General features: G+C 42.9%; 2 protein-coding genes and 1 non-coding gene across 3 annotated transcripts; all 3 read left to right on the top strand.

Annotated features, from left to right (window-relative positions):
• Nucleotides 1-5,298: 5,298 nt before the first annotated feature.
• Nucleotides 5,299-5,372, top strand: TRNAN-GUU. The gene has a single exon. It is a non-coding gene; the product is annotated as a tRNA-Asn (tRNA).
• A 637-nt stretch (nucleotides 5,373-6,009) lies between these two features.
• Nucleotides 6,010-9,469, top strand: LOC124676470 (CRS2-like protein, chloroplastic). Its single transcript, XM_047212521.1, has 9 exons — nucleotides 6,010-6,114; nucleotides 6,599-6,857; nucleotides 6,942-7,026; nucleotides 7,149-7,216; nucleotides 7,331-7,381; nucleotides 7,484-7,557; nucleotides 8,148-8,206; nucleotides 8,279-8,355; nucleotides 9,104-9,469. The coding sequence occupies exons 2-9, from the start codon at nucleotides 6,690-6,692 to the stop codon at nucleotides 9,233-9,235; spliced, it is 714 nt and encodes a 237-aa protein (XP_047068477.1). The 5' UTR covers nucleotides 6,010-6,114; nucleotides 6,599-6,689; the 3' UTR covers nucleotides 9,236-9,469.
• Nucleotides 9,470-10,705: 1,236 nt separating this feature from the next.
• LOC124677750 (plant UBX domain-containing protein 7-like) lies at nucleotides 10,706-17,371 on the top strand. The gene is made up of 10 exons (XM_047213711.1): nucleotides 10,706-10,822; nucleotides 10,900-11,051; nucleotides 11,134-11,259; nucleotides 12,761-12,920; nucleotides 14,414-14,491; nucleotides 14,584-14,652; nucleotides 15,278-15,421; nucleotides 15,576-15,678; nucleotides 16,536-16,804; nucleotides 16,899-17,371. The coding sequence occupies exons 1-10, from the start codon at nucleotides 10,718-10,720 to the stop codon at nucleotides 17,064-17,066; spliced, it is 1,374 nt and encodes a 457-aa protein (XP_047069667.1). The 5' UTR covers nucleotides 10,706-10,717; the 3' UTR covers nucleotides 17,067-17,371.
• The last annotated feature ends 207 nt before the right edge of the window (nucleotides 17,372-17,578 follow it).

Below are 17,578 nucleotides of genomic sequence, written 5' to 3'. Positions count from 1 at the left end.
ATGCAAAACTTTATCAAGGTTTCGCAAGCAACTATCAAAAGAATTCCCGTAAACAGAAAAATCATCCATGAATACTTCCACAATACTCTCACAAAAGCCATGAAAAATAGCAGACATGCATCTTTGAAAAGTAGAAGGAGTATTACATAAACCAAAAGGCATACGCCTATAAGCATAAGTTCCATAGGGACAAGTAAAAGTGGTTTTCTCTTGATCTTTAGCTTTAACAACAATTTGTGAAAACCCAGAATAACCATCAAGAAAGCAAAAATGAGTATTTTTAGATAACCTTTCTAACATTTGATCAATAAATGGTAAAGGGTAATGATCTTTCTTAGTAACTTTATTAACTTTTCGATAATCAATGCACATTCTATACCCTACAACTACTCTTTGAGGTATGAGCTCATCATTATCATTAGGCACAACGATCATTCCTCCTTTCTTAGGAACGCAATGCACGGGACTAACCCATCTACTGTCGGCAATAGGATATATAATACCGGCTTCAAGAAGTCGTAATACCTCATTTCTTACCACATCCTTCATCTTGGGAATTAGACGACGGCGAGGTTCAACAACGGGCTTCGCATCATCTTCCATATTAATGGCATGTTGGCAAATAGAGGGAGAAATCCCCTTCAAGTCATCAAGAGTGTAGCCAATAGCACCTCGGTGTTTCTTCAATATTTGCAATAATCTTTCTTCTTCAAACTCTGTAAGCTTAGAATTAATAATAACAGGATTTATTTTCTTATCATCAATATGAGCATATTTAAGATTATCAGGCAAAGGCTTTAAATCAAAAACAGGATCTTCCTTTGGTGGCGGTGTTGTACCCAAGTCTTCCACCGGTAAATCATGCTTGAGAATAGGTTGGCGAAGAAAAATCTCCTCAAGCTCATCTCTTTCTTTCCTAAAAACTTCACTCTCGCTATCCTCCAAATGTTGCTGCAAAGGATTATTAGGAACAAGAACAATAGATGCACATTGCTCCATTTTAAAATCATTACTAGGCAAATCAGCTTTATAAGGAGTTTTGGTAAACTTAGAGAAGTTAAACTCATAAGATTCACCGACAAATTTAGTCAAAATTTTCTCTTTCTTGCAATCTATAATAGCTCCACAAGTATTTAGAAAAGGTCTACCAAAAATGATAGGACAATAATCACTAGCGAGCGAGAACCAAGTACCAAAAAGTCGGCGGGATATTTAATCTTACCACATAGAACTTCCACATCTCGAACAATACCAATTGGAGAAATAGTTTCTCTATTAGCCGGCTGAATAACCACATCAATATCTTCAAGTTCACAAGAATCAATTTCGTGCATAATCTCCGTGTAAAGCTCATAAGGTATAGCACTAACACTTGCACCAATATCACATAAACCATAATAGCAATGATCACCAATTCTAACGAGATAGCATAGGAACACTAGCTTGTTTGGGTTTATTAGGATGTGAAACAATATTAGAAGCATCTTCACGAGAAAATAATATGACCATCCTCTACATTTTCGAGTCACAAGATCTTTAACTATGGCAACGACGAGAGTTCAACTTTTATTTGTTCTTCAGGTTCTCTAGGTTTCTTTTCACTTTTATGAACCGCACTATTTATAACAGAGTACTCCCTCATTTTAGCAGGAAAAAGAGTTTTTTCAATATAAGCTTCAGGAATAACGCGATCAGCAGTTTCAATTACAACACACTTATTAATAGATGAATCAATTTTATCTTTATACGGTTCATGATACTTATCAAAATTCTTCTTAGGCAATTCATAATGAGAGGCAAAAGCTTTATAAAGGTTTACAGCAACTTGAGAATCAAGACCGTATGTAGCACTCATATTACGAAATGTATCAGTATCCATAAAAGCTTCAATGCATTTATAATCATAAATTATACCGATTCTCTATCCTTGTCGTTCTCCCAACCTTCAGTATTTTCTTGGATCCGATCAAGAAGGTCCCTTTTTAACTCTTCTTTGTTGCGTGTAAATGATCCAGAACAATAAGTATCCAGCAAGGTCTTGTCTTGAAAAGAAAGTCTTGCATAGAAATTATCAATAATAACATTACCGAGAAGCTCATGAATGGGGCATTTGAGCATTAAAGACTTCAATCTCCCCCAAGCTTGGGCAATACTTTCTCCATCATGAGGCCGGAAATTATATATGCGGTTCCGATCTTTGTGAATTTCACTTGGAGGATAAAATTTGGAGTAAAATAAAGGCACAATGTCCTCCCAATCAAGAGAATCACCATTCTTCGGCAATTTATACCAATGCGCCGCTTTCCCGAGACGGCGATATAGAGAATAGTTTCTTCCTAACTTCATTCGTAGCAATACCGCACATTTGAATAACCCGCATAATTCATGCAAAAACGAGTAAATGATCACAAGGATGGACGAGTTCCATCCCCTTCATAGCGGTTATCCATAACATGTTCAATAATTTTCATAGGTATTTTATATGGTATTACTTCCTCACTGGCGCCTCATCCACTACCGTTGCGGTAGTAGCAGATTTCCCAAATAGAAATTGAAGAGAAGATCTCTCCATAATGACTTATAGCAGCGAGGCGAAATAAAATCAGCACAAACGAGTAAAGGTTTTCCTTACCAATTCCACTTACCAATAGCGCTTCACTCCCCGGCAACGGCGCCGGAAAATAGTCTTGATGACCCACAAGTATAGGGGGTGTATCGTAGTATCTTCGATAAGTAAGAATGTCGATCCCAACGAGGAGCAGAAGGTGTTGACGAGCAGTTTTGATGAAGGATTCACCTGTAAATGCTCACAAACAAGTATTCGGGGGTTTTGATGTAACGGATGAATAAAGTACGAGTAAGTAAAATGCGAGAGAAATAATTGCAGCGAGTGGCCCAATCCTTTTTAGCACAAAGGACAAGCCGGTTTGTTTACTTATAATGACCAAACGTTCTCGAGGACACACGGGATTTTAGTCTAGTGCTTTCGCTACATACGAGCTGATTAATCTTCATTGTTTTGATAAGTGTTGTGTGGGTGAACCTATGCTAATGTACCGCCCTTCCTAGGACTAATACATACTTGTGATTATACCCCTTGCAAGCATCCGCAACTACAAGAAAGTAATTAAGATAAATCTAACCACAGCCTTAAACTGCGAGATCCTGCGATCCCTCCCTGCATCGATATACCAACGGGGGTTTAGGTTTCGTCACTCCGGCAACCCCGCAATTGGCAAACGAGTACAAGATGCATTCCCCTAGGCCCATAAATGGTGAAGTGTCGTGTAGTCGACGTTCACACGACACCACTAGAAGAATAACACCACAACTTAAATATCATAACATTGAATATTACTCAACCATAGTTCACTACTAACAATTAGACTTCACCCATGTCCTCAAGAACTAAACGAACTACTCACGAGACATCATATGGAACATGATCGGAGGTGATATGATGATGAATAACAATCTGAACATAAACCTTGGTTCAATGGTTTCACTCAATAGCATCAACAACAAGTAGAAATCAGTATCGGGAGAGTTTCCCCTATCAAACAATCAAGATCAAACCCAAATTGCTACAGCGGCGACGATGTCCAGCGGTGGAGATGGCGGTGATGATGGTGGAGATGATGATGATGGTGATGGAGATGATGTCCAGCTCGATGGCGGTGACGATGGCGTCGATTTCCCCCTCCGGGAGGGAATTTCCCGGCGGATTCCCGCCCGCCGGAGAGCTCTTTTCTCTCCGGTGTTCTCCGCCCCGCGAGGCGGCTGTAACCCTTCGTGAGGATTCCTCTCGTGGCTTCGGTCTTCGGGACGAAGGGTTTCGCGAAGAAAAGGAGGCGAAAGAGGCCGAGGGGGCTCCACACCACATGGTGGCGCGGCCGGAGCCATGGGCCGCGCCACCCTATGGTGTGGGCCCACCCCGGGTCCAGCTGGCTCCCCCTTCCGGCTTCCTCCGTCATCCGGAAAAATAGGATTTTTGGTAAAACTTACTTCCACAGTTGATCTTCCGAAATATTGCATCCCGACGGTGCTTTTTCCAGCGAGAATCCCGGCTCCGGTGCTCGATCTCCAAATAATCATGAAACATGCAAAATAGATGAAATAACATAAGTATTGTGTCCCAATATGAAATATATCAATGAATAACAGCAAATTATGATATAAAATAGTGATGCAAATTGGACGTATCACTCGTCTGGTGCCTCCGCGATGGAGGACGGCGGCAGCAACATGGTCGACGATGTAGGTGGAACCTTTCGAGTCAAGGTCGAGGAATACATCATGGAGATGGAGGACGCCGATAACATCTTCATGGACCAACATCGGTCAAACATGCAGGTCAGTAAATTTTTACATGTGACATCAGTACTTGGGAGCCATGCATTTGTGTTTACGGAGGATTTGTATGCAGTGAATGGTGGAGGTGCAAGATACTTTTGATGCATGGATTGCTGGCATGGACAACCTTCTTGATGTTGAAGATGAAACTGGCATGATGAATGATGGAGGACAACATGTTGCTGCGGAGATGGAAGCAATAGAGGAGGTTGCTGCGGAGATGGGAGCAATAGAGGAGGTTGTTGTGGAGAAACGAAGAGGCCGAGCGATCCTGGACGAGATCACGCGCGTGCATGAAGGGCAAAAATGGAAACATTGCGTTTTTTCTCTCCCACGATCACTGCCTAAATAATCGCGCTGAATTTTTTTGCACCTTATGCCCTGGGTCGGAGGGAGTATATTCATACTATGTGCGCGGGGGAGGGGGGCACTGCCCGAGGAGATCACGCCAGTTGGTGTTGTCTCATAGCTCATCGACATATATCCACTGAAAGAATTCATGATGAGCCACTCAAGAGCCTCCTTATCCGATTCATTCCACTTGCCATCGACGTCAACGGAAGGGAGTTCCAGCACTATGTCTCCGACGCACCATGCTGGAGATGGGCTATGGTAGGAGCACGGAGACTACTTGGACAGCTGGATCGCAAGCAACTCGTGGAGTGTTCTTCCTTCATTGACTTCGATTTTTTTTTTTTTTTGAGATTTCTTCATTGACTTCGATTGGTGGTGCCTACAACGATGAAACCCATGAGATGGGCCGGGGTAAGCAAATCAAACCTTGCACAGTGTGCCTATGCGTGTGGGAGGTTCTGCTCTCTGTGTGTAACATGGGATTGCTTAATTTTGTACGAGTAACCAACCAAGTTTTTCAATTGAAAACAATGCCGACGAGAAAGCGTTATTGAGGCAACTTATAAGTTCAAATTGAATCAACATCACAAAGCTGGAATAGCTCAGTTGGCCAGAGCGTGTGGCTGTTAACCACAAGGTCGGAGGTTCAAGCCCTCCTTCTAGCGAATTTATTGTTTTTCCGTTTCCGTTTTCCTTTTCCTTTGTCTTTGTCAGTAATTCTCATCAGACTTTTCAAGGATGCCAATAACTTATACCTTCTCATCTTAGATAGCTGGCGTAACCCTTAATGCAAGCAAAATGTTGTTACACTTTCTTTTACGAAAATTCTACAGATCTATTAATAATCACGAACAGCAATAATTTTAATATTGTTACCATTTCATGTTCGAAACGCTTTGGACTGATGCAATTCCAGATGAGGATCATCTCATATTCGAGTTCTGGTTGCTAAAGAACATATCCATAAGCTAAAAAAAACAATTCGACCAGTAGCACGACTGATTCTTCTTCGCCGATTCTTCAGTTTCAATTCATGGCATGTGATCGATGAAAACTAAATGGGATCATGATTTATGAAGGAATTAATAAACAGACGTAGAATGAGCAAAAGGAAAAAGGGAAAAAAAAAGCTCTCAGGCGCAGCGCGAGCCTAGCCCAGCAAGGTAACAGGCCGTACCGGTCGACCACTCGACGAGACGAAGACCACGCACACTCGCAGGAGCAGCGCCGTACCCGCTCAGGCGACGCGACGGCGGTAGACTCTTGAGCGCCGTTGGCGTCCTCGCCGGGCATCTCCGAGTTCAAACCACCTGCCCGGTGCCTTCAGAAGTTGGCTGCTAGTTCGATCTCGCCGCCGCCGCTTGCTCTGCCGCAGGGCTTCCTGATTGCGCCCTCGGTTGTCGACTTGTAAGCGTTCTCTGCTCTCTTTTCATAGTTTATTACTGATTGAGGGATTACTGATTTAGAACTCGGGACTAATCCGAGCCGATAGTCTGAACAAATTCAGTGACTAGTTCAGGATAGTTTTGGATTGTAGGCATAAGGCATTAGGGCGTGGGCAGTACAAGTTACTGCATCACGTGCCTTGGAGCTGTTTGACGAAATGCTCAAGCAAGACACGGCGATTATAATTGTGCTTTCTTCCATGATTGTTCTACAGTATTTGTTTCTTCTTCGAGAAGCTGCATTAGCCCGCTTAGTGGAACGCACGGTTCTGCTGTGGCCAGAACGCACCATATTTCAGTGCCAAATAAGGCCCTGCCCTGTATCCAGTTTCTGTTTGCCGCGCGTTGCCAAAAGCTTGTAGTACATCAATCGTTCAAGCCATCTGACGCTGTATAAGACCTTGTTTGATGCGCATGGCTTAGGTATGTTTCGGCCTCTTTGTTAGGTGCAGCGTTTCTGGTGGACACTCGGAGAACGTGTTCTTTGCATCTGGTTTTGCTCCTGTGGATGTCTGGACGCCTAAGATCGAGTGAATCATGCGGGGGAAGCTCTGGATAAGATTTTCGCCCTTCCTTTCCAAGCGTCATGTCTCTACCTGTCGGAATTTCTCGATGTCTCCATCTTCGTCAGGCTCCGTGGTACAGCCATGGCTCTTTGTTGGTCTAGGCAACCCCGGCGAGAAGTACCAGTCGACCAGACACAATGTAAGTTCTCCTTCTCATCTTTCATTTGAAATTCAATGGCTTGGCTTTATTCTCAGAATTTTCTTGCATGTTTTCACCTTGAAGGTCGGGTTTGATATGATAGATGCATTTGCGGAGTCTCAGGGCATATCCATGACCACACTTCACTTCAAAGCTCTATTTGGTGAAGGTTTGGCTCCATCCATATGCCCCCCAGAAAGGATGTTTTCTCTTTACTTTTTGAGTATACTCTTTTTTCAAAGTGCAAGCGGTTGAACTGAATCGAAGGTTCTGTCCTTTCCATTGATGCAGGGATGATTGATGGTGTCCCTGTTTTGCTTGCCAAGCCTCAAACATATATAAATCTCAGCGGTGAATCTGTATGTAACACTTTTTGGAAGACTTTTCAATTTTAATTTCTGATTTCAAACTTGCTGTACTTTAAATGCTTGTCATGGTGACTGCCCTCTCTTTTTTCTCTCTCCTTATTATAGGCTGGTCCACTTGCTGCCTATTATAAACTTCCACTTCACCGTGTCCTAGTGGTAAGCTTTTATGTTCTAATCTTCATTTTTTTAAATCATGTTCTGATCTTCCTTGGTTCTACCTTACATGGCGATCTGACTTCTGTGTTGTATGAGTGTCAGGCATACGATGACACGGACCTGCCATGTGGAGTTCTTCGTTTACAACCTAAAGGAGGATATGGGCGCCACAATGGGTTGGTAAACCTTACTGTTATGTGCATTGTGAAGTTTTTTATATGTGTATCCAAAATTTACAAAGGGAAAACCATGTCTATCAATGTTTTGTTTAAATACATAATAGAAAAGCGGCACATCTGTAACTTATCAGTTTAAAATGTCAGACAGTTGTCCTGGTCCTCTAATCTAATTGGTTGATATGCGCTTAGGTGACCTTTCTTGCTGACCTGTTAACATTATGGTGCTTGCTTTTGATGAAGGAAAGATGGCAGAACTTCTCTTCTGTTTGTAGACAATTTGTAGTACTTGTTTGTTGGTGCATTTTCGCATACACCTTTTTTGTCCATTGCATCATGTCTTCGTGATCATTTTAGTTTATTTTACTTGTTTTCACTTGCCGTTTTACATAGCCTGTGAAGCCTGGACAGTTATCGAAAATAATCTTTGTAACATTACACTATTTTACAGTGTCATAGAGTGTTCCCTCTTTAAGTTTCTTTTTTGTGTGTTTGTACACAGACAATTAGTTCCCCAAAATCCATCTGATGTCTGTGGATAAGGGATTAATTTATCTTGACATGAAACATTTACCTTGTTAGTTTATCAGGTTGAAGAGTGTGATCTACAATTTTCGCAAGAACCGAGAATTTGGTCGACTAAGGATTGGTAGGTTTTACAGCTGCAGGATTCAGATTCCTTTCGTTTTTCTGGACAAAAATCATAGCTTGGCTTATGTAGGAATTGGACGCCCGCCTGGTCAGATGGATCCCAAAGCGTTTGTGCTTCAGAAGTTCAATAAGACTGGCCGTGAACGGGTAAAAATCTCCACTGCTTTCCCCCTGGAGTTCTAGTTCAGTGTTGTGCTTTTTCTTTAGAAAACAAGGATCGCTCCTGGGTTCCATTTCCATTTAATATGAAACCACAGCGTCAGGTTTTTAATCGGCAAAAGCAAAAAAAGGCTGAGCCTAAGGTCTGGGGAAGGGCAGGCCTGGTGCAGCGGTAGAGCCTCACCGCCTGTGACCGAGAGGTCTCAGGTTCGAGTCGCGGTTTCCTCACATTGCACTTCGTGAGGGTAAGGCTTGCCACTAACACCTTCCCCAGACCCCGCACCGTGCGGGAGCTCTCAGCACTGGGTATGTCCTTTATCTTAATTGTGCTTTGCTTCTTGATGAAACAATTTTAGAACACCTTAACATGCTTGGATGACCCTGTTCATTCGCTAGGACAGGAATAACCAAACAGTATTAGCTCCAACACCCTTGGCTACATTCTTCAGTTAAGCATTGGCAAAGTTGTAAAATGCTTCCTGCAAATGGCAAACACCTTTATCACGATTAATCAACTTAATGTGTGGTATTTAATACAACCATTCTAGATAGACATAAAAATACTGTTGTTCAGACTGAAAATACTGTGAATAGCTTGAGGAGTATTCCCCATAGCCTGAAGATATCCTAAGAAACACTTCGGAGTTCCATACTGGCCGAAGCACAATAAGTATATTTGTTTTTTGACATCAACCTGACGCTGATGCTTTTACATATTTTGTTGCTGTGAACCTAGATTGATTCGGCCATAAAAGAGGGCACCAACATTCTGAAGATGGTGGTCACCAAGGGTCTGACGGAGGCAGCAAGACTGGCAAATGTAGAGCAGAAGTATAAGCACCTGGTGTCACACGACGAGCAGTTCTAGAGACTCTACGGACCACTTCTCTTGGGAGATGCTCATGCAGCATAATATTGGAGTTGGACCGTGGTGTCTCACGTGATCTTTCAGTATTATCATAGGGCATGTACAGTTGACTCGATGACCATAAAACTCTGAAAGTTGTTCTGCTAGCTAGCTTCAACGTTCTACAGTGGTATGTAAGATTCGGATTGTCACCTTTCCTGTTATGAAACAGTCCGCTGATCTGATCCGGTATCCTGCTCATTTGGAACATGCTCGTTCTGTAATTTTAACATTCCCATGAATTGCCGCTGTTTCTTTCTTTTCTGGAGAGAATCAATTGGTGGAGAGAATCAATTGGTGACTCCCCGTAGCATGGGCTCGCTTGCCGGGCAACGAGACCACATAACAGAATCAATTGGAACTATTTACGCCGACATTATGATTACATCTGGAAGTATAGGGAAGGTCGAGTTTTCTCATTGTGAGAGAGATACATACGTAGTGGCTCATGAAATTAGCTAGGAATTGCTTTAATTCTAATATCTCGTGTAATTGGGTCGATGAATATCCTAGCCTTGCCGTCGATGAAGTCGGCATCCTCTAGCTTAAAGCAATGGATGTAGATGATTCTGTTGGCGTTGCCGATGGGGGGATCACAACCTTTGCACATAAGCCACGTTTCTCTGAACCTCCAGTTGCTCGATGGTGGGGGCAGATACATTGACAGTGGCGTCTTGCAAGTGTGCAACGGTGTTGCTGCGCTTACCATACAGTACAGGAGGATAAATTAAACATTGGGTGAAGATGGTCGCAAAGAAAATTCAAACATTACCATAACAACATGAATCAAACAAAAAGAGAGATATTTGAGGTGTACCAGCACGTAATAAAGTAAGGCCTGAAAATCCGGGTTCAGCGTCTAGAGCACCATGAGGCAATCGAGGTGAAGAAACCAACGAACCATGCAGCAGCAGCAGCATCCTTGTTGTCAGCATGATATTTGACGTGAAGAAACCAACGAACCATGAGGCAATACATGTGCACTTGCAGTCATCACTCTAGATCTGCAATCTCCATTGGTACATTCCTCCTCTAACTGAGATGAACTCATTAGGTCTATATCTTGGAGTTATTAGTTGGTTTCCACCATGGTTCTTCCTCTCTATTTCCTCCATAGCATTTTTTTTCTTTAATGAGGTTTGAGAGAGAAGGATTTGAGTACTTTCCTTGTTGTTCCTACTGGCGGTTGGTGCCTCGGTGACCTCTTTCTATAAGAACACTACTGTAATTGGGCCCAGAGAAGAACAAATTGGACATTAACCTGGGCCATTTCTCCCCACCAACCCCAAGCCGGCCCGAACCGACAACCACCTGCTCACCTCACTTCGTCTTCCTCATCACCTCGCACCCACGTTTCCTTTCCACTCCCCCACCAATCCCCACCAGACCCCACACTCGCCGACCAAACACACACAGCACGGGCCCGCCACCCCGCCGCCCGCCATGGCCGGCGCCCCCCCGACGGCCGCCGAGCAGGACGCCCTCGTCTCCTCCTTCCTCGAGATCGCCGCCGGCCAGACGCCCCACACCGCCACCCAGTTCCTCCAGGTCCGTCCCCTCTCCCCTCCCCTCCCTCCCGATCTCCCCACTCCACCCCGTCTCACGTGATCCGCTTGGCGAGACAGATGACGAGCTGGCATCTGGAGGAGGCGCTGCAGCTCTTCTACATCGACGGGGAGGCCGCCCTGGCCGCGCACCCCGCCGCCGCGGCCGCGTCGGCCGAGGCGGCCGCGCTGGCGGCCGCCGCCGCCGCCGCCGAGGTGGAGGAGGGGTTCAGGTACGTAGGTCGGCCGGCCGGAGCGCCATTTCTAGGGTTTGCCTGTGCCTGCGCGCGCTTAACTCGTGCTGTTGACGCGCAGATTCCACCCTCCCCCGGCGGCTGCGCTCGAAGACGGGATGCTGCAGGGGCTGGGGGACGAGGACGACGTCCGCGCCCCGCTGCCCGTCAGGCGGGAGACCCTCTACGGCGACGCCCCCATGGTCGTGTAAGTCATGCTGCTCGCTACCTGCTCCTAACTCTGCATGTCAGCAAGGGATCTTGTCTTGGGATTAATGTGTCGTGGGAGTCAAGTTTCAGTAAATTACAGTCGATATGTGGTTAATGGGGTGTATTCGTAGCACAAAGTGGACTCAAACATGAAATGGCATAGCTTTGTGCTTACTATAAGGTAAAGGTGGATTATGTGTTAAGTGCTTAGATCAAGTAGGACATGTTTGCTTCACTTCAGAGCCCAAATTATGATTTTTTATCATGTTTGAAGGACCTTAAGCTACCATTTACTTTAAGTTACTCTTTCTTTCTCCCAAAGAATTGATTTTTAAGGTAAAGTTGAAAACCAAACTGCCTGCAAATGTCATAAGACTGTCTTTGGCTTTCTAATTAATGCCATGGCATCCTAATTTTGCTCACAGACAGTAAAATTTACCATGTGCAGTTGATGACCATTATTTTTCTCTTGCTAGTTGAACCATACCAATATTGCTTTGGCTATCCCAGTATTTGGAGCCATTTAATTTTATACTGAAAACATTAAACAGCTAAACCTTTCTCTCTCGCTTATGCCTGTTTGACACATTCTCCGCTTCCAGTAGTTGGCAAGCAAATTGTTTGTTGAGTCGCTGAGGAATCTTGCTCGTACAAACACATCACTCATGGCTACAACTTAGTATGCTCGCTTAAAGTTGAATGCTTGTGTTGCCAAATAGTGGCACGGGGCAATAATAGAAGGGTATAAAACTTACTGGCTACAAACTCTTAATTAATACAGTCTGCCAAACAGGACCAACTAAAATATCCAATTACTGTAGTGAACAATTCATTTACTTATATGGATGCAGTGTCATGGTTATTATAAGACAAACTTGAGGTTCCGCCATATAAATTCATGTGCTGGTCACACCACCTGTCCGTCTACCTCCTTATTAAAGCCAGACCATCAAGCTGAATATTTCATTTGGAACCACGTTATTATTTTTTCTGTATTTGAGTGTTGTCATGCTCTTTGGAGGCCATGGTTATTGGCATCCAGTTGAGCTTATCCAGCTAGCTACAATTACTGGCAGGCTGGCACCCCCAATCCACCTTGTAATCTGCCTCATATCTTCCACGTGACAAATATCTATATATCTGGCCCCCATTATCCATTTTTCCAGTGATACCTCACACACTGAACGAATGCTCTAGTTTGTATGGTGTATTACTGTTGCAAATCAAATAGAGATGCTCATAAAGATTCTTAATGCTTTGTTCTAAGTATTCATTTTAAATGCTGGCGTCTCATGTCAACATTACCATTTATGTTGTAGCTGTAACTGCGCTTGTTACTTCCTTATGATAGGATTTTGCGGAGTTTTCTTCCTATGTATAGTTAGCTTTAACTACTGCTATAAGGTGTTGAACACAGCTGCTTGCGAGCGTGTCATGCTGTTATGCAAGTTCAGTCAGACTGACTGACATGATTTAATGTTTTGATCACTTCTTTTCAGTACTCGGCCTAATGCGATGGTTGCATTTCGAAACTTTGAAGAGGAGGCAAGACAGTCAGCTTGGGATTCTGAGCAGAATGCCACATCTAGTTCTCGCGATAATCTGGCTTCTTTATATCGCCCACCTTTTGACTTGATGTTCAATGGTCCATTTGACAAGGTCAGCCGCATGCCCTGCAATTGTATTTGTACTAGCTAAATACACGTGCTAGCTAACGATTGAAAATTTTAATGTATCAGAATGTCAAAAGTTATTGGTGTGCTCCATGGCATAATGGGCACTGTCCCATCTCTCGTTTGAGCCCCATCTTGAATGATTGAGTGTTGTTTGCGCGAACCACTAAATTTTATTTGTATTTGTAGACTTGGGGTCAGTCGATGAGGATTATGGACGCTAATCTTTCTTTCTTATAACATATTGCAAATACTTCAATCAGTTATCCAAATTTATCGAATTGTTGCTACAACAACAGTGTTTTCCTAGGGACCTTCAGACAGCTGCTATTCATTAGCTATTCTTGGGTTCCAATAGGTAAGTTATGTTGTTTAGTAATTAATGAGACTGTTAGAATGGAAAATAAAATAGAACCATGCATGCATTGCTCATTCATACGAGGCAAAAAAATCACGAACAGCATTAAGTAAGGTAGCCAGCTAGCTATCCCATGTTTATGGACTGAGTGGGCCAAGGCCCATGATGTAGGGCAGCCCCAAGAGAGTGAACGGACGACTCCCAACTTAAATCTGGGGTCGGTGCATGAGGATTGAGGATGCGAATCCTCCTTTCTTGTAAAATACTATAAATTACCTCAAATAGTTTCTCCAAATTTGACAAATTGTTGCTAGCAGCAGCTTTTTTGTATGGACCCTCAGATAACTGCTATTCATTAGCTATTCTTGGGTTCCAGTATTATAGTTATGTTGTTCGGTAATTAATGGGACTGGTAGAATGGAAAATGAAATATAATCATGCATACATTGCTCATTCATATGAGGAAGAAAAACACAAACTTCAGGAAAGTTAGCCAGCTAGTATCCCATGTTTATGGGCTGAGTGGGCCAAGAACCATGATGTAGGGTAGCCCAAGACCAAGAGACTTAAGGGAAGATCACCGACTCAATCTTATAAGTAGGAAAGATATTCTCGGTTTGACAATGTCGTCTGTCCGGCAAACCTGCATCTACACACTGTTTGGGCTTCATATCATGTTTCGAGAATTGCAATAATGATCTATGAGCTATTATCATGGAATGGTATGTGCAATATATGGACACCTCTATCTCTGTTGCCTGATTCCAGTATGCCACCCTTAGCTGTTAACAATTTGTTTGATGTGGTAATTTAGTTAACTACTCAATAAAACATTGCCTCTCTTTTCTCTGTTACAATTGAGGCAAGCATTTTTAGGATGTGTTCGACAAAAGGAAAAGCCGCTGAAAGCGTAATGATCTTTATGATGGTGTTGTTTCAAATATATTGTTTAACGACACTTGATCTAGTTTTCGGGACACTCATTGATTTTGTTATATTTTCTAATGACACTTGAACTAGTTTTCAGTTGTGACACTCATGGACTTCATTATATTAATTTGCTAGTGCTTCAAAGTTATCTATCACTTTTTTCCCGCACTAAATGAATCCCATCAATATAGGCGAAGTTAGAGGCCTCTAGTCTAGACAAGTGGCTGTTGATCAATTTGCAGTCAACAGAGGAGTTCAGCTCTCATATGGTAAGCTGTCTATGTTCACATTTCATGCAGACTTATGATCCTTCATTTATGCCTTGTTAGTGTTTTGACTGCCAAACCTTTATCTATTGAAGCTTAATCGAGACACTTGGGCAAATGAAGCGGTGGCCCAGACAATCCGGTCAAACTTTATTTTCTGGCAGGTTAGTCCCCATTTTGTTCTATTTCCATGTCCGGGTCTTGGATCTGGACCTCTAAATTTAGATGTTGTCTAGCATGTGGTATAATCGCAATATTAAATAAATGCCATTTGGCACAAACAAATACAATAGACTTTGCCTGTTGTTTTCTTGTAATTATATGCTAGAATAATATTAAATATGCTGATGTGGCAGTGCTTTGATGATCAATCTAATAAATTCCTATTGCATAAATTTAAATATATGTGGTGCTGCTATGCTCCACTCTTCTATTGTTGAATAAATATAAACAAACAAAAGTTGAAGTCCACCAATTTAACCATTCAAGTCATTCAAGTGCTTAAACATCAGTGTAACTCTTAGAAGGGGTAAGCACTGTTGTCTTTGTGTATTAGTGGTCAAATTATTAGAGCTTCAGTTACATGCTATCTAAATTGGCATCTATTTACATATGGAGCAAATATATTGGCATAAAAGAGTTCAAGTTATACGATTCACTTTCCCCCCTAGATAGACTTGGCACAACCCAAAAACACCATTCCTTTTGGTTCGCACAACCAAAAAATTATTCTGAAGGTCTTTGCACTTCTGAGTTTTTTGATGATATGTTATATTGTGTTAAACATAGGTTTATCAAGACACCAGCGAGGGGAGGAAAGTATGCACCTACTACAAGTTGGACTCTGTTCCTGCCATTCTCCTAATTGACCCCATCACTGGACAAAAAATGCGTGGTTGGAATGGAATGGTTTACCCGGACAGTTTGCTGGAGGTATTCTCTAACCCTGTCTGTTATCTCACGTTGCTCTGCAGTGATACACCGGCGGTAGCTTCTAATAAAATGTGAACTTTCAAGCATTAGATTGATATGCTGATACGATACTCTGACCATTCCTTACTATTTTCTGCATGTGTGCTGTACACAGGATTTGATGTCTTACCTGGAGAAAGGTCCAAAGGAGCACCATGCTGCGCAACCTCAAAAACGCCCAAGAAAAATTGATCAGGAAACTTCTGTGAGCAGACAAGGTAGTTATTTCTGTGGATTTAATGAGCTCCATGCCATTAGTGTTGACTGCTCAGAAGTTCTCTTCTTGTTTAAAACACTTAAAACTATAAATACATGTTTGTTGGACTATATGATGCAGAGTCCGTCATTTTTTGTATCTAGTTTCCGCTGTGTTCTCTCTTTTCATTTTCTGGATCCGTCTTGTAGCTTTCTCTGTATCAACTCTCTGAACGCAGTTGGCTAGTATTTTCATAACATATACCATCCATTTTTATTGAGCCCTGATGATTAACCAAATGAGCTGGTTGTTGTTCCCACACCTTGGTATCATCCAACCTCCCATAGGGTGTTCGTTCAGTATGGAGAGATTTAAGATTTTTTATATGTCAACAAAGGTAGATTTCTTGTGCAGATATACATTTACAGGTAAGAGTCACAGAGCCTGTTTCGTTCCTGCACTATATGACACGAGTAGGGTACTAGCGTGTGCTTTGTTTGTGACTACAGTTCAGCTATACCGAGTTTGACTTCTGTTCAGCAAATAAACCTGGTTAGTTTATAACAGTGGAAGGTGTAGCGGAAATAAGGTAGGCATCAACCCGTAACAAAAACAAATGTATTCATCTTGACAGTTGTTATGAACTTATGATTGCCGATGTAGATACTTATACCATTGCGAAAAAAATTCTATAATCATTGTTGATGCATATTTTTATCTATTTTGAAACAAACGAGTTATCATTTTATTTCAGACAGAGCTTATGTGGCTTTTTACCTTTTTAGCCTTCCATAAGCATCTGGATACCTGCAGTACATTTGTGGTACAGTTGCCATTTTGTGGTTACCCAAAACTCATGTTTGCAACGTTTCTCTGTAGGTAAAACAGGTGCAGAGGATGAAGATGAAGAGCTCGCAAGGGCGGTGGCAGCTTCCTTGGAGGAGAACAAAGGAGCCGGGGAATCAGATGCTGGTGATGACAAGCCTAATCCTGAGGAAGAGAACGAACCCAGCTTGAGCGTCAAGCTCGAGTACCCTCCTCTCCCCGAAGAGCCAAAAGGAAGCAGGGACCTTCTCTGCAGGGTCGCGATCCGGCTCGCCGATGGCCGGAGGATCCAGCGGAATTTTCTCCATACAGATTCAATCAAGGTCACACCACTGAAGTCAATCAGTTCATCTCTGAAACCTCAGTTTCTGTTATTCTTACCTCTTAACCTGACCCTGATGCTTTCTTTGTGTGCAGCTCCTATGGTCATTCTGCTCCTCCCAAGTGGAGGACGGCGAGAAGCGGGCCTTCCACTTCGTGCAGCCCATCCCCGGCTCGTCCAACAATAACCTGGAGTACGGGAGCGAGCAGACCTTCAGAGAGGCCGGGCTGGCCAACTCGATGATCAACCTGTTGTTGGACTAGGCCCACCCCATCATCTTATGCTCGCTACCTGCAAAATGGCTGTATTCCTTCATGTGCTTCAGGTTTAGTTTCTTTTTGCGAGGATTTGATTTATCGCTGCCTCTTTTTTCCTTTTTCTTTTCTTCCCCCTGGTGGTTTGCTTGGCCAAAGGACAGATCTATGGCCCGAGCTCAAGTGTGAAAAATGCTGTAGGTCGGTCGGTCCTGTTTTGTTTATAGACTTGTTGTAGGAGTTAGTTCTATTTAATGCACATATCATCTGCAGTCCGGTACTGAGGTACTGAGTACTAGTGAGTGGTACTGATACATCTCGTGCTTTCCTTTTGGTCTTGTCAAATGCTGAAACGTAGTACTTAACCATGTGCTGTTCTCCGTCAAACGTTATGGGGCAAAGAAATATTTGATACCATGTTCTCTACGTTTTTTTTAATCTGTCCTGCCATGCTTCCATTTCATGATCAGCTCGAGTGCAGGAATGCATCTCCATTTTTACCTCATCTGGTGCATTCCCAG

This window comes from Lolium rigidum, chromosome 7 (genome assembly GCF_022539505.1).
Source record: "Lolium rigidum isolate FL_2022 chromosome 7, APGP_CSIRO_Lrig_0.1, whole genome shotgun sequence".
NCBI classification, from domain to species: domain Eukaryota; kingdom Viridiplantae; phylum Streptophyta; class Magnoliopsida; order Poales; family Poaceae; genus Lolium; species Lolium rigidum.
The sequence above is the reverse complement of the archived record's forward strand: the minus strand, read 5'-3'. Positions and strand labels throughout refer to the sequence as shown.